Source organism: Pygocentrus nattereri, chromosome 25 (genome assembly GCF_015220715.1).
Source record: "Pygocentrus nattereri isolate fPygNat1 chromosome 25, fPygNat1.pri, whole genome shotgun sequence".
Lineage (NCBI taxonomy): Eukaryota > Metazoa > Chordata > Actinopteri > Characiformes > Serrasalmidae > Pygocentrus > Pygocentrus nattereri.
In genome coordinates this window covers 12,875,528-12,899,760 of record NC_051235.1, presented here as the reverse complement: position 1 = coordinate 12,899,760, position 24,233 = coordinate 12,875,528, and the positions used below count along the sequence as shown (strand labels likewise).

General features: G+C 40.3%; 3 protein-coding genes across 4 annotated transcripts; all 3 read right to left on the bottom strand.

Moving 5' to 3' along the window:
• Window positions 1–3,672: 3,672 nt before the first annotated feature.
• On the bottom strand, window positions 3,673–23,665 carry LOC119262442 (complement C1q-like protein 2). The gene is made up of 4 exons (XM_037534427.1): window positions 23,222–23,665; window positions 6,612–6,695; window positions 5,203–5,334; window positions 3,673–5,108 (listed from the first exon to the last, which is right to left on the bottom strand). Exons 1-4 carry the CDS (start codon window positions 23,580–23,582, stop codon window positions 4,822–4,824), a joined length of 864 nt encoding a protein of 287 aa, XP_037390324.1. The 5' UTR covers window positions 23,583–23,665; the 3' UTR covers window positions 3,673–4,821.
• On the bottom strand, window positions 11,808–16,502 carry LOC108443362 (CD59 glycoprotein-like). Of its 2 annotated transcripts, none has more exons than XM_037534428.1 (4): window positions 16,074–16,502; window positions 13,831–13,903; window positions 12,365–12,469; window positions 11,808–12,237 (listed from the first exon to the last, which is right to left on the bottom strand). In XM_037534428.1, exons 2-4 carry the CDS (start codon window positions 13,883–13,885, stop codon window positions 12,023–12,025), a joined length of 375 nt encoding a protein of 124 aa, XP_037390325.1. In that variant the 5' UTR covers window positions 13,886–13,903; window positions 16,074–16,502; the 3' UTR covers window positions 11,808–12,022. The 2 variants fall into 2 exon arrangements, with proteins under 2 accessions (XP_037390325.1, XP_017579459.2); XM_017723970.2 differs by lacking the exon at window positions 16,074–16,502 and adding an exon at window positions 14,890–14,946.
• On the bottom strand, window positions 16,982–22,345 carry LOC108443363 (CD59 glycoprotein-like). Its single transcript, XM_017723971.2, has 4 exons — window positions 22,187–22,345; window positions 20,469–20,541; window positions 18,995–19,099; window positions 16,982–18,867 (listed from the first exon to the last, which is right to left on the bottom strand). The coding sequence occupies exons 2-4, from the start codon at window positions 20,521–20,523 to the stop codon at window positions 18,674–18,676; spliced, it is 354 nt and encodes a 117-aa protein (XP_017579460.2). The 5' UTR covers window positions 20,524–20,541; window positions 22,187–22,345; the 3' UTR covers window positions 16,982–18,673.
• Window positions 23,666–24,233: the final 568 nt, after the last annotated feature.

The window sequence follows — 24,233 nt, the reverse complement described above, 5'->3', positions numbered from 1 at the left end:
CCATAGACAAACGCTGCCACACAACCACTGCGGTCAAGCAGCATACCAGTCTAAGCAAATACAACAAGCTGCCCTTTACACTTTACAACGTGAGCCTTTCATGATGAACAGACTGACAGAAAATGACCAAAATGTCATTGCTTTAATGTATACTTTAATACTTTTCCTTCTCCTATAAATTCACTATTTTACTTTGGTGTTACAACAGAAACAATATTGCAATTCTTTTTTTTATTTTTTATTTGAAGATAAGCTGAGGGAGACCATGGGGGTAAAACCCTAAGAGCTGAGCAGGAAACATCAAGAGGAGCCCAGACTCAAAAATTCATGCTTTTCTTGTGAACACAGGTTTAAGAACTGGGTCAATTTCTTGACTACAGGTGAGGAGAGCTTTGCATCTTGTGGTATAGTATTTAAGCAATAGAATAGGAGGCAGGCGTGTTATTGTAAATAACATCACGGCTGTAATTTGGTCACATTCTTAAAGATGTCTAAACCTTAAACCAGGGGGAAAATCAGGGGGAAAACTTAGGGCCTCAGAGAAGTCCTAATGATTTCTAGAAACTAAAAAAATACATTTTGTATGTAATTTGCAGTTGATTTTAAACTCTGTATTCTGTATAAGGGCCAAATCTTTGAAACACTCATCGGCTGATTGGAAGATAAATCAGGAATTGTTTTCCCCCTGTGGTGTATAGGTTGATACAGCTAAGCAAGCTGTCTTGTTGGCTGCGAGTTCAGGAGCTGAAAAGAAGGCTTGATGCGTTAGATTAACCAGTTAGCATAATTCTGAAAGATGCAGGGCCAGTGTCCATCTAGCACCTCAGAAAGGCATTTGCAAAAATAGTTACAAAAAAATTCAATTAAAATGCAGTGCGAAACAAAGGCTTCAGACAACAAAGTCTTTTAACAGGTCTTGAAGATGGCTACATGTGGAGCATGTCTGGCCTCATCAGGGAGTTCCAGCAGGTGGCAGCATAATGACTGCATAACTACCTCACCCTGTTTGGTTCTAATTCTGGGCACTACCAACTGACCATCCCTAGTGATCATAGAGGTCTATTTATGTACTTCAAGCAGCTCAGCAATGGATTTTGGTTTAAGGTCAGGTAATGATTTATATATAATTAGAAGCACTTTAAGGTAAGTTCAGTAGTTAGTTGGTAGCACATGCAGTGACTTGAGCACTGGAGTAATTCCCTGGGATCTTTTAGCTATAATAAGTATTCTAGCTGCTGTGTTTTGAATAAGCCGTAGCTGTTTATTTGTGGTCTTGGCAAGGAAAGTAAAGAGACAGTAGATAAATGCATTATTTAGATTTTCTAGGTCTTATTGTGACATGAAATTTTTCAACTTTGATATATTCTTGAGATAGTAAAATGCTACTTTCATTATTGCTTTAACATGGTTGTTGAAATTCAGATCAGAATTAATTATTATGCCAAGATTTCTGGCTTGATCTTTAGTCCTCAGAGCTCTGGTGTCAAGATGAGCACTGACTTTGTCTTTGGTCCTTCCTACCAAATATAATTCCTCTCTCTTTTCCTTATTTAGTTGGAGGAAGATTTCTTTCATCCAGGTTTTTTTATTGACACTAGGCAAGGACATAAATAGTCAATAGGACTGTAGTCATCTGGCAAGACAGCTAAGTAGATCTAGGTACCATCCATAGCTGTGGTAAGGTATTATTATTTTATTATTTTTTAGGGATTTATGCTATATAAATAGTAAACAGTAGGGGCCCAAGAATTGTTCTTTGTGGGACATCCCAGGTCAGCATTACCCATTTAGATTTGTGGTTGTTAATGGCAATAAAAAGTAGATCCTATGTTCCAAATATGATCAGAACCAGCCAGCAGACCTTAGCCAGTTTTTTTTCTGTCTATACAGAATGAAGCACTAGCACAGATATTTTATCAGCAAAAATTGTTCTTTCAAGGCACATTTAGCTTAGCACTAACAAACTATTAGAATCCTATAGTGACACTAACAAAAATTAATTCATGCTTTATTAATTATTAATTATTTAATGTTATAATAATAGGTGCCAGGCCATCCATTATGCATTCACTAAGCTAATGTGAATGTACAATACCTACAAAATATGTAAACGCAAAATACATTTGGAGGAGCTGTAATTTTATTATTTTTAATAATTTAATTATTATTATTACAGTTTTAATCATCAGTACCCTCAGCGACTTTGATGATTTGATGTTTTAGCTATAAACAGGGGTGAGCAACTCTGGTCAGAGCTGGTAGTGTTACTTCTCAAACAACCCACTAAACCTGACATTTAACAGATGAGTGTGATCAGGTGTGTTTGAGCAAGTAAATCACCAAACTGTGCTGGACACCAGCCCTCAAACAGTACTCTCTTAAAATGTTACTGCCTTATTTGCACTTATCAAAAAGTTTCTATATGATTTCTACAAGAATATTATAGTAAATTCAGACAGTGACTGTAGGATACTGTACTGTAGATTGCTATTACAGATTGCTATGAGCCAATTCTATAGGAAAATAGTTAAAGGAGTATTATGCAGCACTACAGGAATATGGTAATGCAACAAGAAACTTACTATTAGAACTTTAAAGTTAAAACTAATCTTTTTTTACTGTGTTTGACCCTTGTATAATTGTGTGTACAAAGTAGTTTTTTAATTTCAATATTTATTTTAAAAAAATAAAAAACAAGAATTAAAGCAAAGATAAAAATATTCATCTGATGACCTTTGAAATGCAGGTCATGAGGATGTATGCTTTCATTTTTTATTATCTTAGTGACATGATGCTGCACTCTTAAAAAGGTTTCTTTGGAAAAACCACTTTTGGTCCCGTAAAGAACCAAGCACATGATTCTCTAAAGAACCATTTAGTATAATGAGATGTGTTGGCATCAAGACCATTTTTACTTTTAAAGAATTTCCCACAGTCTAAAAATTCCATACCAAATAAAGGTTTTGCCTAGATGTGGTTCAGATTGTGTTTGCCATTTCCATGACCAGGCTTAGGTTAAATGCTCTGATTAGTAAACTTAAGGAACAATGCAGTTGTAAATGAACCCGTGTGTGTGTGCGTGTTTGTTCTGAGAGAGTTCAAGAAGACACTTTTTTGTCTTCATAAGAAGCATTGTGTGTACAACTGAACAGGACACTGTTTACGGGGCTTCAGTGTGATGCAGAACAAATGTTTAAAGAACCATTCCTCAGCCAGGGCACTCGTGTGGCCATTTTTCCTACCACCGACTGACTTCAGCAAACACTTTAGCAGTTTCCTCTTGTCTAATATTGGCAGGGGTCAGAGAGAGTAAGTTTACCTTCTTACAAGTTTTGTTTTTATTAACACAGCATAAAAAATAAAACTGTTTTTTTGGATGCAGCGTTCAGCAAAACTCCACTTTAATGATTCTCCATATTAGAAATGTTACTTTTCCTTTGGTTCATATGTTCTCTGAGCTTTCCGTAGCATTTTATGTGGAGTTTTTATCACATAAATCATCATATTTAATCTAACATGGTCATACGGAACTTCTCATTTTTAACAAAATACAGAGCCAATTTCAAAAAAGTTGGGGAAGTATGTAAAATTATAATAAAAAAAAAAAGAAAGCAGTGATTAGTAAATTCGGTTTGACCTGTATTACACTGGAAAAAAGTACAAAACACAATATTTGTGTTTTAACTTATGAACTTATTTTTTGCAAATGTTCCAAATGTAATACATGCAACACACTAAAAATGGGAGCATGTTTACTACAGTGTTTCATCACTGTTCCTTTTAACAACGCATTCATAATCATTTTAGAACTGAAGACACCATTTGATACAGCTTTAAAAAAACATTTTTTGCCATTCTTCTCTCAAACAAGTCCTCAGCTGTGCATCCATGCCTTTGTTGTCATGTTTTGAGCTTAATATGATAAGCATTTTTAATAGAAGACAGTTCTGGACTGGACAGGCAGGCCAGTCTAGCACCCGCTATTCTGTGAATATGCAGTCATGCTGTTGGAACTTGCAGAATGAGGCTTTGTGTCACGTTAAAATAAACATCGAACATAGGTGTTCAGTGTTAATGGTGCCTTCACCAACATGTAAGTTACTCATTAATATCCCCAGCTCCAATACCAGGACTTTATGCTGGTAACAATCTGGATGGTCCTTTTCTTCTTTCCCTTACAGAACACGAAAAATCTGAAAGATCGTCTCATCAGGCGTTTCCAACGTGTTGTCAGTACATTTCATATGAGTTGGCGCCCAGAGAAGTTGGCAGAGTTCCTGGATGTTGTTAACATATGTTTTACCTTGTCAATATATCATTACCTTATCTAATCATCATATCTTGTCTTTGCATTGTTTTTGTTCAAATATAGGTCAAAGTTCATTTATATTGAATCAATGCTTTCAGATGTTATTTAAAATTATAAACAATGAAAATTTAGTTGTGAGTTATAAAAATGACAGAAATAAAAAAAATCTAACAGGTACTATTAGATGGTCGTTTAACTATAACAATTTCATCACTTTAGAACAACCAGGACAGATTCAGTGGCATTTTCATACTAAATTAAACATTTGATGGCATCAGTTGCTTTTTTTTCTTTCTGTCTTTCTTTTCTATGTATTCATATGTGAAAAAATATTCTGCCAGCATTTTCCACTCGATTTCGAGAATGCAAACAGATTTTGAGGGCCAGACTTGAAAATCTCTGCTCAGCACTGATGTGTGATTGCTGTTTGATCACAAAGTTCATCACAGATATGTTTTTAACAGAATACATGACAGGATTCCTTTTATTTCCATCAGTGTTTTTCCTCTGTGTCACAGAGGGAACAGTATGTGTCCGCTGAAAGTGCTGTGGTGATTTTTGCTGTCAAATATTCTCCTGTTAGCCCACAGTCTCACAAAGACCACATCTCCCTGCTCCATCAGTACAATGACACTGTTGGAGCTGCTGACATGTTGACGATCATCATTGTGGGCATAAGCGGTCACCAGACGTTCTCCATTCTTATGCAAGGATGCTCCTGAGGAGACTGAGGAAGTAGCATGATTGTAGACAAAGAGTTTGAACTCGTAGATGCCTCTAACTGGGGCAGTAAAGATCCCTATCGTAAAAGACCAAACACAAAGAACAGTAAAGCACTAGAAAGTAAAAAAATTGTGGACACATGGAATATATGATATTAATATGAATTTTACCTGTATATGGATTGTAAGCATTGCCGACATTGGAGAGGATCTTTCCAAAGATTAGTGTGGTTTCAGTACTGATGGGTCCAACATGTCCCTCTCCAGTACCCAGAAGAGAGGCTGAGAATGCCGCCTTTCTCACTGTCAGAGAAAAAAGTGTCAAACGAACAACTGCTGAAACAAAGTATTTGGGGCTACAAACTATTAGTTTCCATCTTTAAACAAGGACAAGCCGCGTAACTGATGAGAAGCACTGCTTTTAAGAAGCACCTGAGGCTTTTTGTGTGCTAACAGGACCCCTTGTGGAGAGTTTTCTGCCTGCTAAACGTGAAAGAGTGAATGGGTGATGGTGATTAACTGTTAGATGTATAGTGTGTGACCATAATTAAACATCGAGGTCATAAACTATTTTAGTTAAGCAACAATATGCAGTGTAATTGAGTGAGCAAGGTCTATTGGGTGCTTTGCACCTTGTAAATGAGTTGTGTAGGCATGAATAGTCTTTTTGAAGTTGATAGAACCTTCACATAAAGGTGAAGTAAATATAGTATGTATAGTATGTAAAGGCTCTACACCAATATACACTGATGAGGTGTAAAAACTCCAACATCACTGCTGTCTCTGATCCACTCGCACCAGCACAACACACACTAATACACCACCACCACGTCAGTGTTACTGCAGTGTTGAAAGTGATCCGCCACCCAAGATCTGTTCCTTTTTTCTGGGTATCTACACTGAATTTTGTTTCTAGCAGTATCTGAGCTCAGGACTGTCTCTCTCTCTCTAACCTATTGGTAACTAGCAAAGATACTTTCTCTAGATAAACAAATCACTTCTTGTAAGTTGCTCTGGATAAGAGCATCTGCTAAATGCTGTAAATGTAAATGTAAATATATATACATAAATATCTGAAAAAGTAGTGATGGAAGGGACAGGAGGAAAAGCTTTTATAGTTTTGTATACCAGGAATTTGTATTCCAGTGAGAAACAATGTATGACAGAAGGATAACATGTTTTGTTTCTGTATATTTTTAATCGCTTATAGCTAAGCAACTATTTTGTTGTTTTTAAAAGATACTTTGGATAAATTACTGATTTTGCTTCATCACAAGACCACTCTTTTGAAAAAACACTTTAGAAACAGTACATAGTCAGAGTCATAGATTTTAGTGTCGTTGGCATCAGCCACATTAACAGTGTTTGATTGAAGTATGAAATAAAAGTTTTTTAAATATTACAAAGAAAGTTATTATGACATTTAAGTTGTAGTTATACACAACTTAATTGCTTAGGTCTATACCACACAACCTACAACCATGAGGGAGAAGTGGCTTAGAAAGTGTGTGTGCCACACAAGTAACTAATATGATTTAAAATATATTTAAAAGTCTCAGAAATTAATTATTAGCTCTCACCTTCATTGTTTTTCCTCAGCTCCTCCACTCTGCCCTCAGTGATGTTGGACCTGTCTCTCAGAACTCCGAGCTTCACTGACTGAACTATAGCAACAAAAAAGTGAGAGAGGTCACCATCTTAAAAGGGACAAGACCTCATCAACTAGCTTGGCACTTCTAATCCAGTCCTCATGCACTCTCAGACAGTCCAGATTTTTGCACTATCCCACCTCACAATACAACTGTACCTGAGAGGCTTAAAGAGCCTGTCAGCATGACTGCATATCGTGAGCGAAGGTATGACAGAGAGAGTCCACATGATGAATGTAAATGGAGCTAAAGAAGAGAATTTTTAGAGGGAACTGCCACTTTGTATTGTCTACCGGGTTTGTCAAATGATAGAGGGCAAAATGAATGGAGTATTTGAGCAAAATCATCATTTGTTAATGGTTAAACATTTTTATGTAGAAGAATGCACTCGTTTCATGAGCTCAGACACAGCATAAAACATTTTAATACTGCTGCAAACTACTTCACTTGGCCGGGGCTGCTCCAATGCCTTAGCAATAAAAAGCTATGTAACTAATGAATGAACTAATGCTTTTTATTTTCAAACTCTTGAATTTTGAATCTAATGCTTTTTGTTTTCCAGTATTCTTTCATCAGAATGTAATGATGTTTAGTGTCTTCTGACCGTGTACAAGCAGGTGAGGGAAAATAAGAGGCGATATATTAAGAGACTGACCCGTTCTTATTCCTCCCGTTATATCAAAAATAGGACTGCTAATCAGCAGAGGGCGCCAGCGAGTGAGTCCTCAATGAATGGGGGTGAATAGAGCTAAACACGAAAAGTTGAAATAGTTTTAATCACTCGCCCAGAACGTTTCTTTAATTTGAGAAAGTAGAAGGATGTATTTCATTAAAAAAGCAAAGAAAACTCAGCTTTATATTTCCTTTTTTCTACAGAAAACGGGCTTTGTGCAGCAGGAGGCGGGCATTACTGCTAGAGAGTGATGATTGATTGGCGAGCGGAGCAGCTCATTGGCTGTTCGCGCTCACTGACGTCATGGATATACGGGCGCAGTTTTAAACTCCTACAGCTCGAGTTTAAAAGCTCTTAAAATATAACAGCGGTGTTAAAATGCTTTATGATATTCATTGTTCAGGAAATGATTGCATTCTTTTACATTAAAATGTTCCAGCATTTATAAACTGTGGTTTTGCTCAGATGCTCCATATCAACCCATTCATGTTGGACTCGCTCAGGAGCGTCCGCTGCTTCCATAACCCGCTGCTTTAATAATGGGGAAGTAGAAGAATGGCTTACATAAAAAATCTACGATAGTCTGCTTTCCCTTTTTTAACCAAATAGCTCTTTGGAAATAGGGCTCTAGTTACTGGTACTGAGTGCTGATTGATTGGTGAGTTGGTGCAATTGATTCGCACAGTCGTCATCAATGCAATATAAGCACATTTAAAGCTACGGAACGTCAGAAAAATGCATTTCTGATCTGACGTCGATGTGGGGGTCCCTGAGGGGGGTCATTCATCCAGAAACGAACAAAAACCTGCTTCCGTGTATTGTGACTGTCACTGTTTGATCCTCTTACCTTGATGTTCTTTCAGTAGTTCTTCAAACCTTCTCGTCAGTTCTTCATCTCTTCTTCGGAACTCTTGGTTCTCTGTTTTCAGTTCCTGGATCTGTGCCTCAGATTCTGTCAGTCTGCCTTCTAAGGCGCTGAGGCGCGCTTGTGTATGTCTGAGCTCAGCTCTCTGCTCTCCCAACATGGTGCTCATCTCTCTCACCACAGAGAACATGCCAAGTGGCCAGCTCTCAAGATGAACTGCTTCACTCTTCTTTTCCACCTTCTCTCTCATCTGCTCACTGATTTGTTCATCCTCATTTGGAAGCTGCCAAGTCACACAAGACAAGCAGCCAACCAGAAGCAGCAGCGTAACAACGAAATACTTCATGATTGATTCAGACTGTGAGGCTTCCAAGCCTTTTTGTATTCAAGTGAATGTTGACTCTGATCAGGGTGCTACTGGATACCACTACCTTGATGTTATGACATACTGAATGGCCAGTCATGTGAGCACCAGTCAAAGTATTTGTTCAACTTACAAGAAAATGTCAATACCCAGTGTACATTTAAGTTAATCATTAAAATGACTGGAATCCAAGGAGAAAAATTATTTGCGGCATGGAAGGAGAGCACAAGCAACATTCAGAACAGTGAATTTGTGAATTTAGCCAGCAAGTGATGGTCCAAACAATGTCCCATATTCGCCAAACTCTTCAGATTAGGAGCGCTGATCTGGGACCTGTTCCTGTCAGTTAAGTCATACTAAATTAAAGGGGAATCTTATTCTAGACTGACACTCTTACACTAATAAGCTTAATGAATAAGAAACCCAGTAGTGTAGCCACTTTGGGCTTTTGTTTGTGGCCAGTGATTTCTCTCTAGCAAGACAAAAGACTTAAGACCTTTTATTCAGTGGAATTCCTGAATGAGTGAAAGAAACTGAGTGCACGCTGGTTTTATATTGTCCACTTTATTGGACACACAGTCAGCTTTTTCTTACAGTTGGGTTACAAACCTAGAAAACTGTTTTGAAAACACGCTGTGCTGTTGGGTAAATCAGCCATATGCTTTTCTGTAAAGCATATTAAAAACCCTTTACTTGTATACTTTAAGCTCACTGAAATGTATTAGTGTGAGGCAGCGGTGACATACGTCATTTCAACTTAACAGCCTTAATACGTTAACATGCAAACTTTCCTCCCTCTCAAACAAACAACTCAATACTGCCGCATACCATTGACTAAAGATTCATTGATCAATATAAAAAGCACATTTTCTACTCCTATTAGCGCGCATACATGAACATGCTGATCAAACAATATTTTCAGATGCAAAAGGCCAGCATTGATCAGGCTTGGGCTGATTTAGTATTGCCCGTTCCTTTATAGCCCACTGAGGGCATCATTTTGTAGTCAGCATCATGTCCAAACAACTGAGTGCAAATTATTTTTTCTCTACAAGAAAAATTCTGTTTTTCAAAAACCAAAATCACTGCCATTGTACCTTGTGGTCAGCAAAAATTCAGGACTCAGTTTGCATTATTTATTTTTTGATCACACCAGTTTATGGGAAGCCTGGCTACTTTCTATTTTCCCCATTATATTGACTTCAAAATACTGGTTCAGCTTTTCCACAGCTAAAAAGAGACACTAGTATTACTGCTTCTGATCATGGATTAGTTGGCCAGCTGATCAGCTCATTGGGTAAATGAAGCAGTTTGCACTCACCGGTGTCATGAGTGTACATAAAACATTGTTAGAAATTACTAACAAGTACTGTTATAAAATGGAACTGTTGAAATATCTGGTGCTGTTTCTGTTCTGAAAAAAACACATGCATTTCTCTGTTTATAGATGACTAAGCATTTATGAAGTATAATTTTGTACAGAAACCGATTTATTTTGAGCTTGCTCAGGAACCCTCTACCATCAAACCCAGAAGACAGTACTGAATGGCATTACACAATAAATTCTTGGTTTAGACCACTTAACTGCCTCGTAATTCAGAGGATGTAGTGACGTTTTGGAAGAAACTACATAGGAGACCGTCTATCGGGTCTGTAACTATTTTGTTTACCAAAGGGTGCAATGGTGGCGATTTTTGAAAATATAATTAATTTTACCCATTGCTGCTTAAACTACGTTCCTTATTCAGCATTACACCAACTACAACATGATGCACATCTTTGAGGTGTACTGAAGAAATTTATTTGCCCCCATTCTGAAAATCAGAGGGTAAAAATCTCTTTTAGGGCGATGATGACAAACCCTGAAATCTAAAGTGGTGCTGTTTGATAAACGTGAGAAATGTGGTCTCCATTGTCTCCAGGTTTTCCCACTCTTTATCCTACTTTAACTTACATTCCCACTTATATGATACAGTGACTGATGACTACAGTAAATCAGCAGGTTACCACTATTTAAATTCAATTTGAGTGCTTCAGATTCATCTTCAACTTCAGCTGGAAAGAGCTATTTTAAAATTTGAACAACTTGTACTGTAGCATTAATTAAGCATGTGGTCACCACAGATACTTAATTTTAGTTTAAGTGATTTGGTTCATCTCCAACACATTTACAGAGCTGCTCAGGCCTAGTAGCAGTATGCACAGCAGGGGGCAGCATACAATTCTTTTAAATAGCAGGGTAGCTCAGAGGACGCTGTGGTGAATTTGGTCTTATTAATTCTATAAGGCCCTTCCTGGATCGGGGCCTTGTCGTGGCGGAAGGGCTTGTGTGGTCTAGGGATCTTCAGAGCTAAGTCGTCGGGAGCAATATGCTCCTGGTAGGGTCTCCCAGGCCGAACAGGTCTGGAGTGAAGACCCAGACTAACACGATCCAAAGTTCTCCATGCATATCGGGCACAAGAAATCGTGTACCCTGCCCGGGAAAGGGTCACCGGGACCTACCCCTGGAGCCAGGCCTGGGGGTAGTGTTCCACGGCGAGCACCTGGTGGCTGGGCAGCCCACGTAATCCGGCCGGGCTCAGCCCGAAGAGGCAACGTGGGGAGGCCATGTGGGCCCACCACCCGCAAGGTCCAGCATGGGGGAGCGGTGCAGTGCCATATTGGCAGTGGGAGATAGAGTGAGGAGCTTGGTCATCTGGAAGGAGCTCAAAGTAGAGCCGCTACTCCTCCGCATTGAGAGGAGCCAGCTGAGGTGTTTCGGGCATCTGATCCGGATGCCCCTGAACTCCTCCCGGTGGGGGTGTTCCAGGCACGGCCTACCGGGACAAGACCCCGGGGTCGCCCTAGGACCCGCTGGAGGGATTATGTCTCCAAGTTGGCCTGGGAGCGGCTTGGGGTCCCCGGGAATGAGCTGGAGGAAGTTGCGGGGGACAGGGTCATCTGGGATTCTCTGCTCTCCCAACTGCTACCGCGACCCTGTTTGGACTAGCGGGCAACGATGATGATGATGATGATAATTCTATAGTCGTAACATTAATTTCTATCATATTGGTTATACTGTGTAGATCCTGTAGGACCACAGGGTCTCAGTGGAGCAGATACAGGAGGCATCTGGACAGGAAAGGGGCCCCCTGAATGTAAACAATGCCTATATATGGGGTTAGGCGACCAGGGCCATTCTGGAGAAAATGTAGGTTAAATACCTATTTGGCTTGAGAGGAGCCATACATCGAACTGAGGCTGTTTTAATAGAAACCAGATGTGGGCTATACGTCCACAGCGGGTATAAAACCAGGAGCTGAAATGTATGTGTCAGAGACTATTGGCTGTTCTCTCCAAGCTGTTTCGCGAAGGCTTGTTTGTGACTTCGACCTCTCAATGCTAATAAATATCTTTATATGCAAGAGACGGGTGTCACCGAAGAGTTTGTTCCTACACCTTCACAGCATCACTACTAAATAAACCACAACGCACCACCACCACACTGCGAAGGAGACCAGTAAGCCTGGCACTGAGCTACTGGTCGTTGATGCCCCGTTACACAGGTCAGAGTTGCAGCATTTGAATGTGAAGCTGGAGTCCTGGGGAAACATCGGTGACAGCACTTTGAAGTCACAGTCTGAATATTTTATACACTGCTGGTACGTCTCACCACCTGTGGAGGGGAGAGAGAACAATGAAGGCTTTATGACAGTTTTCCATGAGGAAAAATACGTGTGCAAATTTGTGATTTAAAGGGTTTCCATGATATCGTCTGTGAAAGTGAGAGTTAGTTGAATCACCTTTGGCCTTCAGCATCAGACAGGAGTTCTTAGGTTCTGTGCAATCCTGGGTTTTAGTGCAACTTCCAATGGAGCCCTGACAAGTGTAACACTTGAGCGCAGAGCCTGTGGATATGAAAACGTGAATCAGAGGAAGAGAAAACATATAAATAAACTGAATTCTCATGCGGTCAAAGTTCAGCTATAGCAGTGAAGGATTTCATATAAAAGCAATTCATCAAAATATATTCATGTTCTTTCTGTAGTTCTTCAAACTTTCTTGCCAGTTCATCTCTTATTCTACATTAAAATCTAAAAGATAACATGCTAGTCAAATGACATGGTTTTCAGTAAAATATTTAAGACTCCCACACTCAAAAAATGCATTTTTATTTATTATTGAACACTGTTCACTGTCCACTCCATTAGACATTCTCACCTTGGTGGTCCATCTTCTAAATGTAAAGTCAAAGACAATAGCTCATTTGCTGCTGCACAGTTTGTGCTGGTCATCCTCCAGTCCTTCATCAGTGGTCACAGGATGCTGCCCACAGGACGTTGTTGGCTGGATATTTTTGGTTGGCGCAACACACACCAACACACCACCACTACGTCACTGCAGTCCTGAGAATAATCGACCACACAAATAATACCTGCTCTGTGGTGGTCCTGTGGGGCTCCGGACCACTGAATAGGTAGTGTGTTCTCTGTAGAGGATGTGTACTTATTTTCAGAGACCAAAAAAAAAAAAAAACCCCACACACATTTGACCATGGGCACCCAAAATACAAATGTAGATAATTGTGTCATTTCCCCATCAAAAAACAGGCCCTCGGTGCTTTCTGAGTAGATGGATTATTTTTGTGGCACTATGCTGCAGACTAGTTTTGTACATCACATATATGCTTGAACGTATCACAGTCCATTATACTAAAAAAAACGATATTGAGACTCAGCCTATGCTAATGGGGCAAATCTGTTTCATTTTTGAACTGTCATTGTTAGCTGCAAGCTACAAAAGATAAATGATGGTTATTAAAATTATGCCAAACCAAAGTGCACACTGTAAAATGTAGCGGAGTGAAAGTAAAGTCACCCCATATGGACATACTTCAGTGAAGTACAGATACATGAAAAAACTACTTAAGTACAGTAACAAATTACATTTACTTAGTTACTGTCCACCTCTGTTAATAACTGACGGGATGTGGGGAGAAGTCTAAAGTGGTACACGTTCAATTTGTAGCTTGAATTCATCAGGTCAAAACATTAATTTGGCTGATCCAGTTCCAGATCCAAACTCCACAGAACAGATATATTTTTGCCTTTCTATCTCTAACACCAGTTGCTTGTCTCTCTCTCAGATTTCAACCATTATCTAAATTGTGTTGGTCAGAATGAAACATGTTCTGTGGTGAGCTGTTATGATGCTCGCTAAGCTAATGTTAATCAGCTCTTGCCTTTCAGCCCCAGTATACTGTACATACCCAGACCAAGCAGGGCCATACAAAACACCAAACTCGCTCCCATGAAGGTTTTCATCTTGCAGCAAGTAGACTTCTAAGAAAAAGAAAGAAAGAGAGAAAGAAAGAAAGAGAGAAAGAGAGAGAGAGAGAGAGAGAGAGAGAGAGAGAGAGAGAGAGAGAGAGAGAGAGAGAGAGAGAGAGAGAGAGAGAGAGAGTGAGTGTGTTTACTCATTAACTTAATGCGTTTCACTTTCATTTTCCACATGTTAAAACTATATAAAAGTTCACATTATGAATTAGTCCAAGCTTTGTTCTTGTTTCATTACTGCATTGACTGCCAGTATATGGTATGTATTGTGTAAGAGTGTATGAATATTTAACCAGGATTAGCACAGTGAAAGGTTCAGTGGTTCTACCTTTCTGTAACTAACAAAACGTAAAATACCCACAAAGAACATCTAATCAGATCATCATTTTTACATTCAGGAAGCTCAGTGATTATTCACTATAACCATTCTTACACATATTATAATGTATTTTTAGATTGAGTTACACAGCATTAATACATTTATATTCACTGTAAAATTGTATCATCCTAATGTATGCCATACTATATTCCAAACTTATTTTAACTGTGAAATTCAGTCAAGCGCTTCTTTACATTTTATGGCATTTGGCTGACGCTCTTATCCAGAGCGACTTACAATTTGATCATTTTACACAGGTAGGCCAAGGTGGTATTAGGAGTCTTGCCCAAGGACTCTTATTGGTATAGTGTAGTGTGTTTGCCCTGGTAGGGGATTGAACCCCAGTCTACAGCGTAGAAGGCAAAGGTGTTAACCACTACACTAACCAACCCTTCATCTATAGTCCACAACTGTCAGCTGTATTTAATCTCTGAGAAGGAGTTTCTTTAATTTTTCCATTTTTAGTCCACATCTTTGTATCTTATTATTCTGCTACAGATTAAAACCTTACAAAAAGTACAGTAAAACACTGATTAATAGAAAAGGCAGATGCCAGGCAGTCAAGATAAAATAAAACACTGGCCAGCATATACAAACATACCCACATACATACCAGAAAAAGAAATGAGAAAGAAATCATTGCTGGAGCCTATCCCAGCGGTCACCGGGCGGAAGGCAGGATACACCCTTGGACAGTTCGCCAGTCCATATCGCAGGGCAGACAGACAAACAGCCACTCACACCCAGGGACAATTAGGCATGTCCAGTTGGCCTGACTGCATGTCTTTGGAATGTGGGAGGAAAGCGGAGAACCCGGAGGAAACCCACGCAGACACTGGGAGAACATGCAAACTCCACACAGAGAGGACCCCGGTCATGGCGGGGGGGGCTGTGGCGATAAGTACAGAGCCGGTTTATGAGGAGCCTGGCCACTTCATGTTCCCCCGTTATATCAAAAACAGGACGGCTAATCAGCAGAGGGCGCTCGCGAGTGATTCCTCAAAGAATGGGAGTAAATGGAGCCCAACGGCTAAAAACGAAAAGTTGAAATAGTTTTAATCACTCGCCCAGAATTTTTTTAGTTATAGAAAGTAGAAGGATGTAGTTCACTAAAAAGCAAAGAAAACTCAGCTTTATATTTCCTTTTTTCTACAGCAAACGGGCTTTGTGCAGCAGGAGGCGGGCATTACTGCTAGAGCGTGATGATTGATTGGCGAGCGGAACAGCTCATTGGCTGTTCGCACTCACTGACGTCATGGATATACGGGCGCAGTTTTAAACTCCTACAGCTCGAGGTTAAAAGCTCTTAAAATATAACGGCGGTGTTAAACTGTTTATGATATTCACTGTTCAGGAAATGATTGCATTCTTTTACATTAAAATGTTCCAGCATTTATAAACTGTGGTTTTGCTCAGATGCTCCATATCAACCCATTCATGTTGGACTCGCTCAGGAGCGTCCGCTGCTTCCATAACCCGCTGCTTTAATAATGGGGAAGTAGAAGAATGGCTTACATAAAAAATCTACGATAGTCTGCTTTCCCTTTTTTAACCAAATAGCTCTTTGGAAATAGGGCTCTAGTTACTGCTACTGAGTGCTGATTGATTGGTGAGTTGGTGCAATTGATTCGCACAGTCGTCATCAATGCAATATAAGCACATTTAAAGCTACAGAACGTAGAAAAATGCATTTCTGATCTGACGTCGAGGTGGGGGTCCCTGAGGGGGGTCATTCATCCAGAAACGAACAAAAACCTGCTTCCGTGTATTGTGACTGTCACTGTTTGATCCTCTTACCCTGATGTTCTTTCAGTAGTTCTTCAAACCTTCTCGTCAGTTCTTCATCTCTTCTTCGGAACTCTTGGTTCTCTGTTTTCAGTTCCTGGATCTGTGCCTCAGATTCTGTCAGTCTGCCTTCTAAGGCGCTGAGGCGCGCTTGTGTATGTCTGAGCTCAGCTCTCTGCTCTCCCAACATGGCGCTCATCTCTCTCACCACAGAGCACATGCCAAGTGGCCAGCTCTCAAGATGAACTGCTTCACTCTTCTTTTCCACCTTCTCTCTCATGTGCTCACTGATTTGTTCATCCTCATTTGGAAGCTGCCAAGTCACACAAGACAAGCAGCCAACCAGAAGCAGCAGCGTAACAAAATACTTCATGATTGATACAGACTGTGAGGCTTCCAAGCCTTTTTGTATTCAAGTGAATGTTGACTCTGATCAGGGTGCTACTGGATACCACTACCTTGATGTTATGACATACTGAATGGCCAGTCATGTGAGCACCAGAAGCAGAACACAAGACAAGCAGCCAACCACATTTAAGTTAATCATTAAAATGACTGGAATCCAAGGAGAAAAATAATTTGTGGCATGGAAGGAGAGCACAAGCAACATTCAGAACAGTGAATTTTGTGAATTTAGCCAGCAAGTGATGGTCCAAACAACGTTCCATATTCACCAAACTCTTCAGATTAGGAGCGCTGATCTGGGACCTGTTCCTGTCAGTTAAGTCATACTAAATTAAAGGGGAATCTTATTCTAGACTGACACTCTTACACTAATAAGCTTAATGAATAAGAAACCCAGTAGTGTAGCCACTTTGGGCTTTTGTTTGTGGCCAGTGATTTCTCTCTAGCAAGACAAAAGACTTAAGACCTTTTATTCAGTGGAATTCCTGAATGAGTGAAAGAAACTGAGTGCACGCTGGTTTTATATTGTCCACTTTATTGGACACACAGTCAGCTTTTTCTTACAGTTGGGTTACAAACCTAGAAAACTGTTTTGAAAACACGCTGTGCTGTTGGGTAAATCAGCCATATGCTTTTCTGTAAAGCATATTAAAAACCCTTTACTTGTATACTTTAAGCTCACTGAAATGTATTAGTGTGAGGCAGCGGTGACATACGTCATTTCAACTTAACAGCCTTAATACGTTAACATGCAAACTTTCCTCCCTCTCAAACAAACAACTCAATACTGCCGCATACCATTGACTAAAGATTCATTGATCAATATAAAAAGCACATTTTCTACTCCTATTAGCGCGCATACATGAACATGCTGATCAAATAATATTTTCAGATGCAAAAGGCCAGCATTGATCAGGCTTGGGCTGATTTAGTATTGCCCGTTTCCTTTATAGCCCACTGAGGGCATCATTTTGTAGTCAGCATCATGTCCAAACAACTGAGTGCAAATTATTTTTTCTCTACAAGAAAAATTCTGTTTTTCAAAAACCAAAATCACTGCCATTGTACCTTGTGGTCAGCAAAAATTCAGGACTCAGTTTGCATTATTTATTTTTTGATCACACCAGTTTATGGGAAGCCTGGCTACTTTCTATTTTCCCCATTATATTGACTTCAAAATACTGGTTCAGCTTTTCCACAGCTAAAAAGAGACACTAGCATTACTGCTTCTGATCATGGATTAGTTGGCCAGCTGATCAGCTCATTGGGTAAATGAAGCAGTTTGCACTCACCGGTGTCATGAGTGTACATAAAACATTGTTAGAAATTACTAACAAGTACTGTTATAAAATGGAACTGTTGAAATATCTGGTGCTGTTTCTGTTCTGAAAAAAACACATGCATTTCTCTGTTTATAGATGACTAAGCATTTACGAAGTATAATTTTGTACAGAAACCGATTTATTTTGAGCTTGCTCAGGAACCCTCTACCATCAAACCCAGAAGACAGTACTGAATGGCATTACACACAATAAATTCTTGGTTTAGACCACTTAACTGCCTCGTAATTCAGAGGATGTAGTGACGTTTTGGAAGAAACTACATAGGAGACCGTCTATCGGGTCTGTAACTATTTTGTTTACCAAAGGGTGCAATGGTGGCGATTTTTGAAAATATAATTAATTTTACCCATTGCTGCTTAAACTACGTTCCTTATTCAGCATTACACCAACTACAACATGATGCACATCTTTGAGGTGTACTGAAGAAATTTATTTGCCCCCATTCTGAAAATCAGAGGGTAAAAATCTCTTTTAGGGCGATGATGACAAACCCTGAAATCTAAAGTGGTGCTGTTTGATAAACGTGAGAAATGTGGTCTCCATTGTCTCCAGGTTTTCCCACTCTTTATCCTACTTTAACTTACATTCCCACTTATATGATACTACTACAGTAAATCAGCAGGTTACCACTATTTAAATTCAATTTGAGTGCTTCAGATTCATCTTCAACTTCAGCTGGAAAGAGCTATTTTAAAATTTGAACAACTTGTACTGTAGCATTAATTAAGCATGTGGTCACCACAGAAACTTAATTTTAGTTTAAGTGATTTGGTTCATCTCCAACACATTTACAGAGCTGCTCAGGCCTAGTAGCAGTATGCACAGCAGGGGGCAGCATACAATTCTTTTAAATAGCAGGATAACTCAGAGGACACACCACCACCACACTGCCAAGGAGACCAGTAAGCCCAGCACCGAGCTACTGGTCGTGGATGCCCCGTTACACAGGTCAGAGCTGCAGCATTTGAATGTGAAGCTGGAGACCTGGGGAAACATCGGTGACAGCACTTTGAAGTCACAGTCTGATTGTTTTACACACCGCTGGTACGTCTCACCACCTGTGGAGGGGAGAGAGAACAATGAAGGCTTTATGACAGTTTTCCATGAGGAAAAATACGTGTGCAAGTTTGTGATTTCAAGGGTTTCCGTGATATCGTCTGTGAAAGTGAGAGTTAGTTGAATCACCTTTGCCCTTCAGCATCAGACAGGAGTTGTTAGGTTCTGTGCAATCCTGGGTTTTAGTGCAACCTCCAATGGAGCCCGGACAAGTGTAACACTTGAGCGCAGAGCCTGTGGATATGAAAACGTGAAATCAGAGGAAGAGAAAACACATAAATAAACTGAATTCTCATGCAGTCAAAGTTCAGCTATAGCAGTGAAGGATTTCATATAAAAGCAATTCATCAAAATATATTCATGTTCTTTCTGTAGTTCTTCAAACTTTCTTGACAGTTCATCTCTTATTCTACATTAAAATCTAAAAGATAACATGCTAGTCAAATGACATGGTTTTCAGTAAAATATTTAAGACTCCCACACTCAAAAAATGCATTTTTATTTATTATTGAACACTGTTCACTGTCCACTCCATTAGACATTCTCACCTTGGTGGTCCATCTTCTAAATGTAAAGTCAAAGACAATAGCTCATTTGCTGCTGCACAGTTTGTGCTGGTCATCCTCCAGTCCTTCATCAGTGGTCACAGGATGCTGCCCACAGGACGTTGTTGGCTGGATATTTTTGGTTGGCGCAACACACACCAACACACCACCACTACGTCACTGCAGTGCTGAGAATAATCGACCACACAAATAATACCTGCTCTGTGGTGGTCCTGTGGGGCTCCGGACCACTGAATAGGTAGTGTGTTCTCTGTAGAGGATGTGTACTTATTTTCAGAGACAAAAAAAAAAAAAAAAAACCCCACACACATTTGACCATGGGCACCCAAAATACAAATGTAGATAATTGTGTCATTTCCCCATCAAAAAACAGGCCCTCGGTGCTTTCTGAGTAGATGGATTATTTTTGTGGCACTATGCTGCAGACTAGTTTTGTACATCACATATATGCTTGAACGTATCACAGTCCATTATACTAAAAAAAACGATATTGAGACTCAGCCTATGCTAATGGGGCAAATCTGTTTCATTTTTGAACTGTCATTGTTAGCTGCAAGCTACAAAAGATAAATGATGGTTATTAAAATTATGCCAAACCAAAGTGCACACTGTAAAATGTAGCGGAGTGAAAGTAAAGTCACCCCATATGGACATACTTCAGTGAAGTACAGATACATGAAAAAACTACTTAAGTACAGTAACAAATTACATTTACTTAGTTACTGTCCACCTCTGTTAATAACTGACGGGATGTGGGGAGAAGTCTAAAGTGGTACACGTTCAATTTGTAGCTTGAATTCATCAGGTCAAAACATTAATTTGGCTGATCCAGTTCCAGATCCAAACTCCACAGAACAGATATATTTTTGCCTTTCTATCTCTAACACCAGTTGCTTGTCTCTCTCTCAGATTTCAACCATTATCTAAATTGTGTTGGTCAGAATGAAACATGTTCTGTGGTGAGCATGGCTGTCATGATGCTCGCTAAGCTAATGTTAATCAGCTCTTGCCTTTCAGCCCCAGTATACTGTACATACCCAGACCAAGCAGGGCCATACAAAACACCAAACTCGCTCCCATGAAGGTTTTCATCTTGCAGCAAGTAGACTTCTGAGAGAGAGAGAGAGAGAGAGAGAGAGAGAGAGAGAGAGAGAGAGAGAGAGAGAGAGAGAGATTCATCTTGAAATAAGCATAGTCATTCAAAATGGGCGGGTATATATCTAAAACACAGCTTGATTTCATATGGAAGGGTCTGCTCAGCCACAAAGCAGTAGGCCACAAACTCAGAGTAAAGCTACAGAATGTTTAAACATCAACGTAAGAACTGTGTGACGCAAGCTTAATGAAACAGGTTTCCGTGGCCGAACAGCTGCACACAAACATAAATGTATACGCACTATATGCTATATACTATACTATGTACATACATTATATACTATACGCAACGCCAAGCATCAGCTGGAGTGATGTAAAGCACGTCAGCTTTTTTTGGAGTGATGACTCTTCACTATCTGGCAGTCTGATGGATGAATGGATGCATAAGCCAGCAGAACATTACTAGGTATTCCAGTAGGTAAAGTAATAGTACAGCTTGGTGGGGGATTAGGGTATGGTCTGATTACGGTCTGGGACTGTTTTTCAGAGTTTTTAGTGTACATGCTTTTTTGAGCAAACAGTTTTAATGAACATCTCCCTCCCTCCATCCATCCATCCATCCATCCATCCATCCATCCATCCATCCATTCATTTGGGGGGGGGGGGGGGGGGGGGCAGGATACACCCTTGGACAGGTCGCCAGTCCATCGCAGGGCAGACAGACAGCCACTCACATCGAGGGACAATTAGGCATGTCCAATTGGCCTGACTGCATGTCTTTGGACTATGGGAGGAAACCGGAGAACCCAGAGGAAACCCACACAGACACGGGGAGAACATGCAAACTCCACTCAGAGAGGACCCCGGTCACCTGGCCGGGGGATCGAACCCAGGCCCTTGTTTGAAATTTTAGGGATATATTTCAATAACAGCACTTCACACACGATGCAATTAATGGTGGTCATATAATATATTTATATTTTTATTTATAATTCATTTAATATTATTTATAAATAAAATCTCCCCGCCGTCCTTGGCTTGTTCTTCCTACACTATCCTCCGCCACCCTCTCGTCTTCGTTAGCAGAGTCTCCGAAGCGAGGCGGGCCTCTCTCGGCTGTAACTTACGGATTCCCTCGCTCGTTGACTCCAGCTGAAGCGACATGGTACTCCGATCCCTTTTCACCCATGTTCTTCCCTTCGGTGTAACGTAGATGTCCGACTCCTCGCTCCTTTTTACTGCGATTAGCCATTTCTTTTTAAGCGCATGATCAGATGGAAATTAACGAGAACTCAAAAGCGGAAATGACCTTACACAAACCTTCCCACCCGGAAACATCGACATAGAAAACAAGAGAAAGGCCCATATGTGCTGTATTGTGTAACGGACGTATTTAAGCGATGTAGCTACTATTTTACAGGTGTTTTCCTACGAAGTGGAAATACAATGGGAGAAATACGATGTTTTAAGCAGGTTTAATATTCACTGGTACCATTAGCACTTATTCTGTACACCTGACCCGAACGCTCGCCGGAAATGCCTCTCATGGGTTGAATTCTATTTAGAAACACGTTGGAAAAACGTTCCTATTTCTGTATCTCAAGTTCAGTAACTGACGCAGCCAGTAAACGCTGAACTGACTTTTGTCCCAAATTATCACCTGAATAAGTCGCCCGATATTTGAGATCCTTCAGCAGCGCAGCCACTCACACGTCTCGCCCAGTCAGTCTGAGGGAGCACAGAGGAGCTTGAGGCTTTGGGACCGCCCACAAGGTGTGGGGCTGTGGCGATAAGTACAGAGCCGGTTTATGAGGAGCCTGGCCACTTCATGTTCCCCCCTTATATCAAAAACAGGACGGCTAATCAGCAGAGGGCGCTCGCGAGTGATTCCTCAAAGAATGGGAGTAAATGGAGCCCAACGGCTAAAAACGAAAAGTTGAAATAGTTTTAATCACTCGCCCAGAATTTTTCTTTAGTTATAGAAAGTAGAAGGATGTAGTTCACTAAAAAAGCAAAGAAAACTCACCTTTATATTTCCTTTTTTCTACAGCAAACGGGCTTTGTGCAGTAGGAGGCGGGCGTTACTGCTAGAGAGTGATGATTGATTGGCGAGCGGAGCAGCTCATTGGCTGTTCCCACTCACTGACGTCATGGATATACGGGTGCAGTTTTAAACTCCTACAGCTCGTGTTTAAAAGCTCTTAAAATATAACGGCGGTGTTAAACTGTTTATGATATTCACTGTTCAGGAAACTATTGCATTCTTTTACATTAAAAATGTTCCAGCATTTATAAACTGTGGTTTTGCTCAGATGCTCCATATCAACCCATTCATGTTGGACTCGCTCAGGAGCGTCCGCTGCTTCCATAACCCGCTGCTTTAATAATGGGGAAGTAGAAGAATGGCTTACATAAAAAATCTACGATAGTCTGCTTTCCCTTTTTTAACCAAATAGCTCTTTGGAAATAGGGCTCTAGTTACTGCTACTGAGTGCTGATTGATTGGTGAGTTGGTGCAATTGATTCGCACAGTCGTCATCAATGCAATATAAGCACATTTAAAGCTACGGAACGTCAGAAAAATGCATTTCTGATCTGTCGTCGATGTGGGGGTCCCTGAGGGGGGTCATTCATCCAGAAACGAACAAAAAACCTGCTTCCGTGTATTGTGACTGTCACTGTTTGATCCTCTTACCCTGATGTTCTTTCAGTAGTTCCTCAAACCTTCTCGTCAGTTCTTCATCTCTTCTTCGGAACTCTTGGTTCTCTGTTTTCAGTTCCTGGATCTGTGCCTCAGATTCTCTCAGTCTGCCTTCTAAGGCGCTGAGGCGCGCTTGTGTATGTCTGAGCTCAGCTCTCTGCTCTCCCAACATGGCGCTCATCTCTCTCACCACAGAGCACATGCCAAGTGGCCAGCTCTCAAGATGAACTGCTTCACTCTTCTTTTCCACCTTCTCTCTCATCTGCTCACTGATTTGTTCATCCTCATTTGGAAGCTGCCAAGTGACACAAGACAAGCAGCCAACCAGAAGCAGCAGCATAACAAAATACTTCATGATTGATTCAGACTGTGAGGCTTCCAAGCCTTTTTGTATTCAAGTGAATGTTGACTCTGATCAGGGTGCTACTGGATACCACTACCTTGATGTTATGACATACTGAATGGCCAGTCACGTGAGCACCAGAAGCAGAACACAAGACAAGCAGCCAACCACATTTAAGTTAATCATTAAAATGACTGGAATCCAAGGAGAAAAATAATTTGTGGCATGGAAGGAGAGCACAAGCAACATTCAGAACAGTGAATTTGTGAATTTAGCCAGCAAGTGATGGTCCTGTGGATTTTTACATCTTTAGTAGAATACTTTTGAGCATTAATATTTGTAGTAGTATACTTTTGAGTATTAATGTTTATAGTAGCATACTTTTAACTATTAATATCAGAAGGCATTAACTCGCACTTAGCATTAAAGAGTTATGACATTCATATGGCAGGGTAGGCTACAACAGGCAGTTTGTGGCAAACATGCAGAGATGTACGCAACAGGAAACTGGCCAAGGCCACAAACTGAAGTAGGTCTGCGCTTAACCGTTAGAACATGAGGTTTTCACATCCATATATGGTAAACCATATGTCCATTGCACCCACTAAACAGGAACATGTACACATTTGGGTTTAGCTTATACGCACACACATATTCAGCTTC

Bases quoted from the DNA above. Each gene is read 5' to 3' on its own strand.
- LOC108443362 (XM_017723970.2), bottom strand. From the start codon at position 14,916: ATGATTTCTTTCTCATTTCTTTTTCTG. The intron at 12,470-13,830 runs GTATGTACAGTA...TCATATCCACAG, and splicing joins TATGGCCCTGCTTGGTCTGG to GCTCTGCGCTCAAGTGTTAC. The intron at 12,238-12,364 runs GTGATTCAACTA...TCCCCTCCACAG, and splicing joins TCTGATGCTGAAGGCCAAAG to GTGGTGAGACGTACCAGCAG.
- LOC108443363 (XM_017723971.2), bottom strand. From the start codon at position 20,523: ATGAAAACCTTCATGGGAGCGAGTTTGGTGTTTTGTATGGCCCTGCTT. The intron at 19,100-20,468 runs GTATGTACAGTA...TCATATCCACAG, and splicing joins TATGGCCCTGCTTGGTCTGG to GCTCTGCGCTCAAGTGTTAC. The intron at 18,868-18,994 runs GTGATTCAACTA...TCCCCTCCACAG, and splicing joins TCTGATGCTGAAGGGCAAAG to GTGGTGAGACGTACCAGCGG.
- LOC119262442 (XM_037534427.1), bottom strand. From the start codon at position 23,582: ATGAAGTATTTTGTTATGCTGCTGCTTCTGGTTGGCTGCTTGTCTTGT. The intron at 6,696-23,221 runs GTAAGAGGATCA...TTGTTGCTATAG, and splicing joins ACTACTGAAAGAACATCAGG to TTCAGTCAGTGAAGCTCGGA. The intron at 5,335-6,611 runs GTGAGAGCTAAT...TTTCTCTGACAG, and splicing joins GCTGAGGAAAAACAATGAAG to TGAGAAAGGCGGCATTCTCA.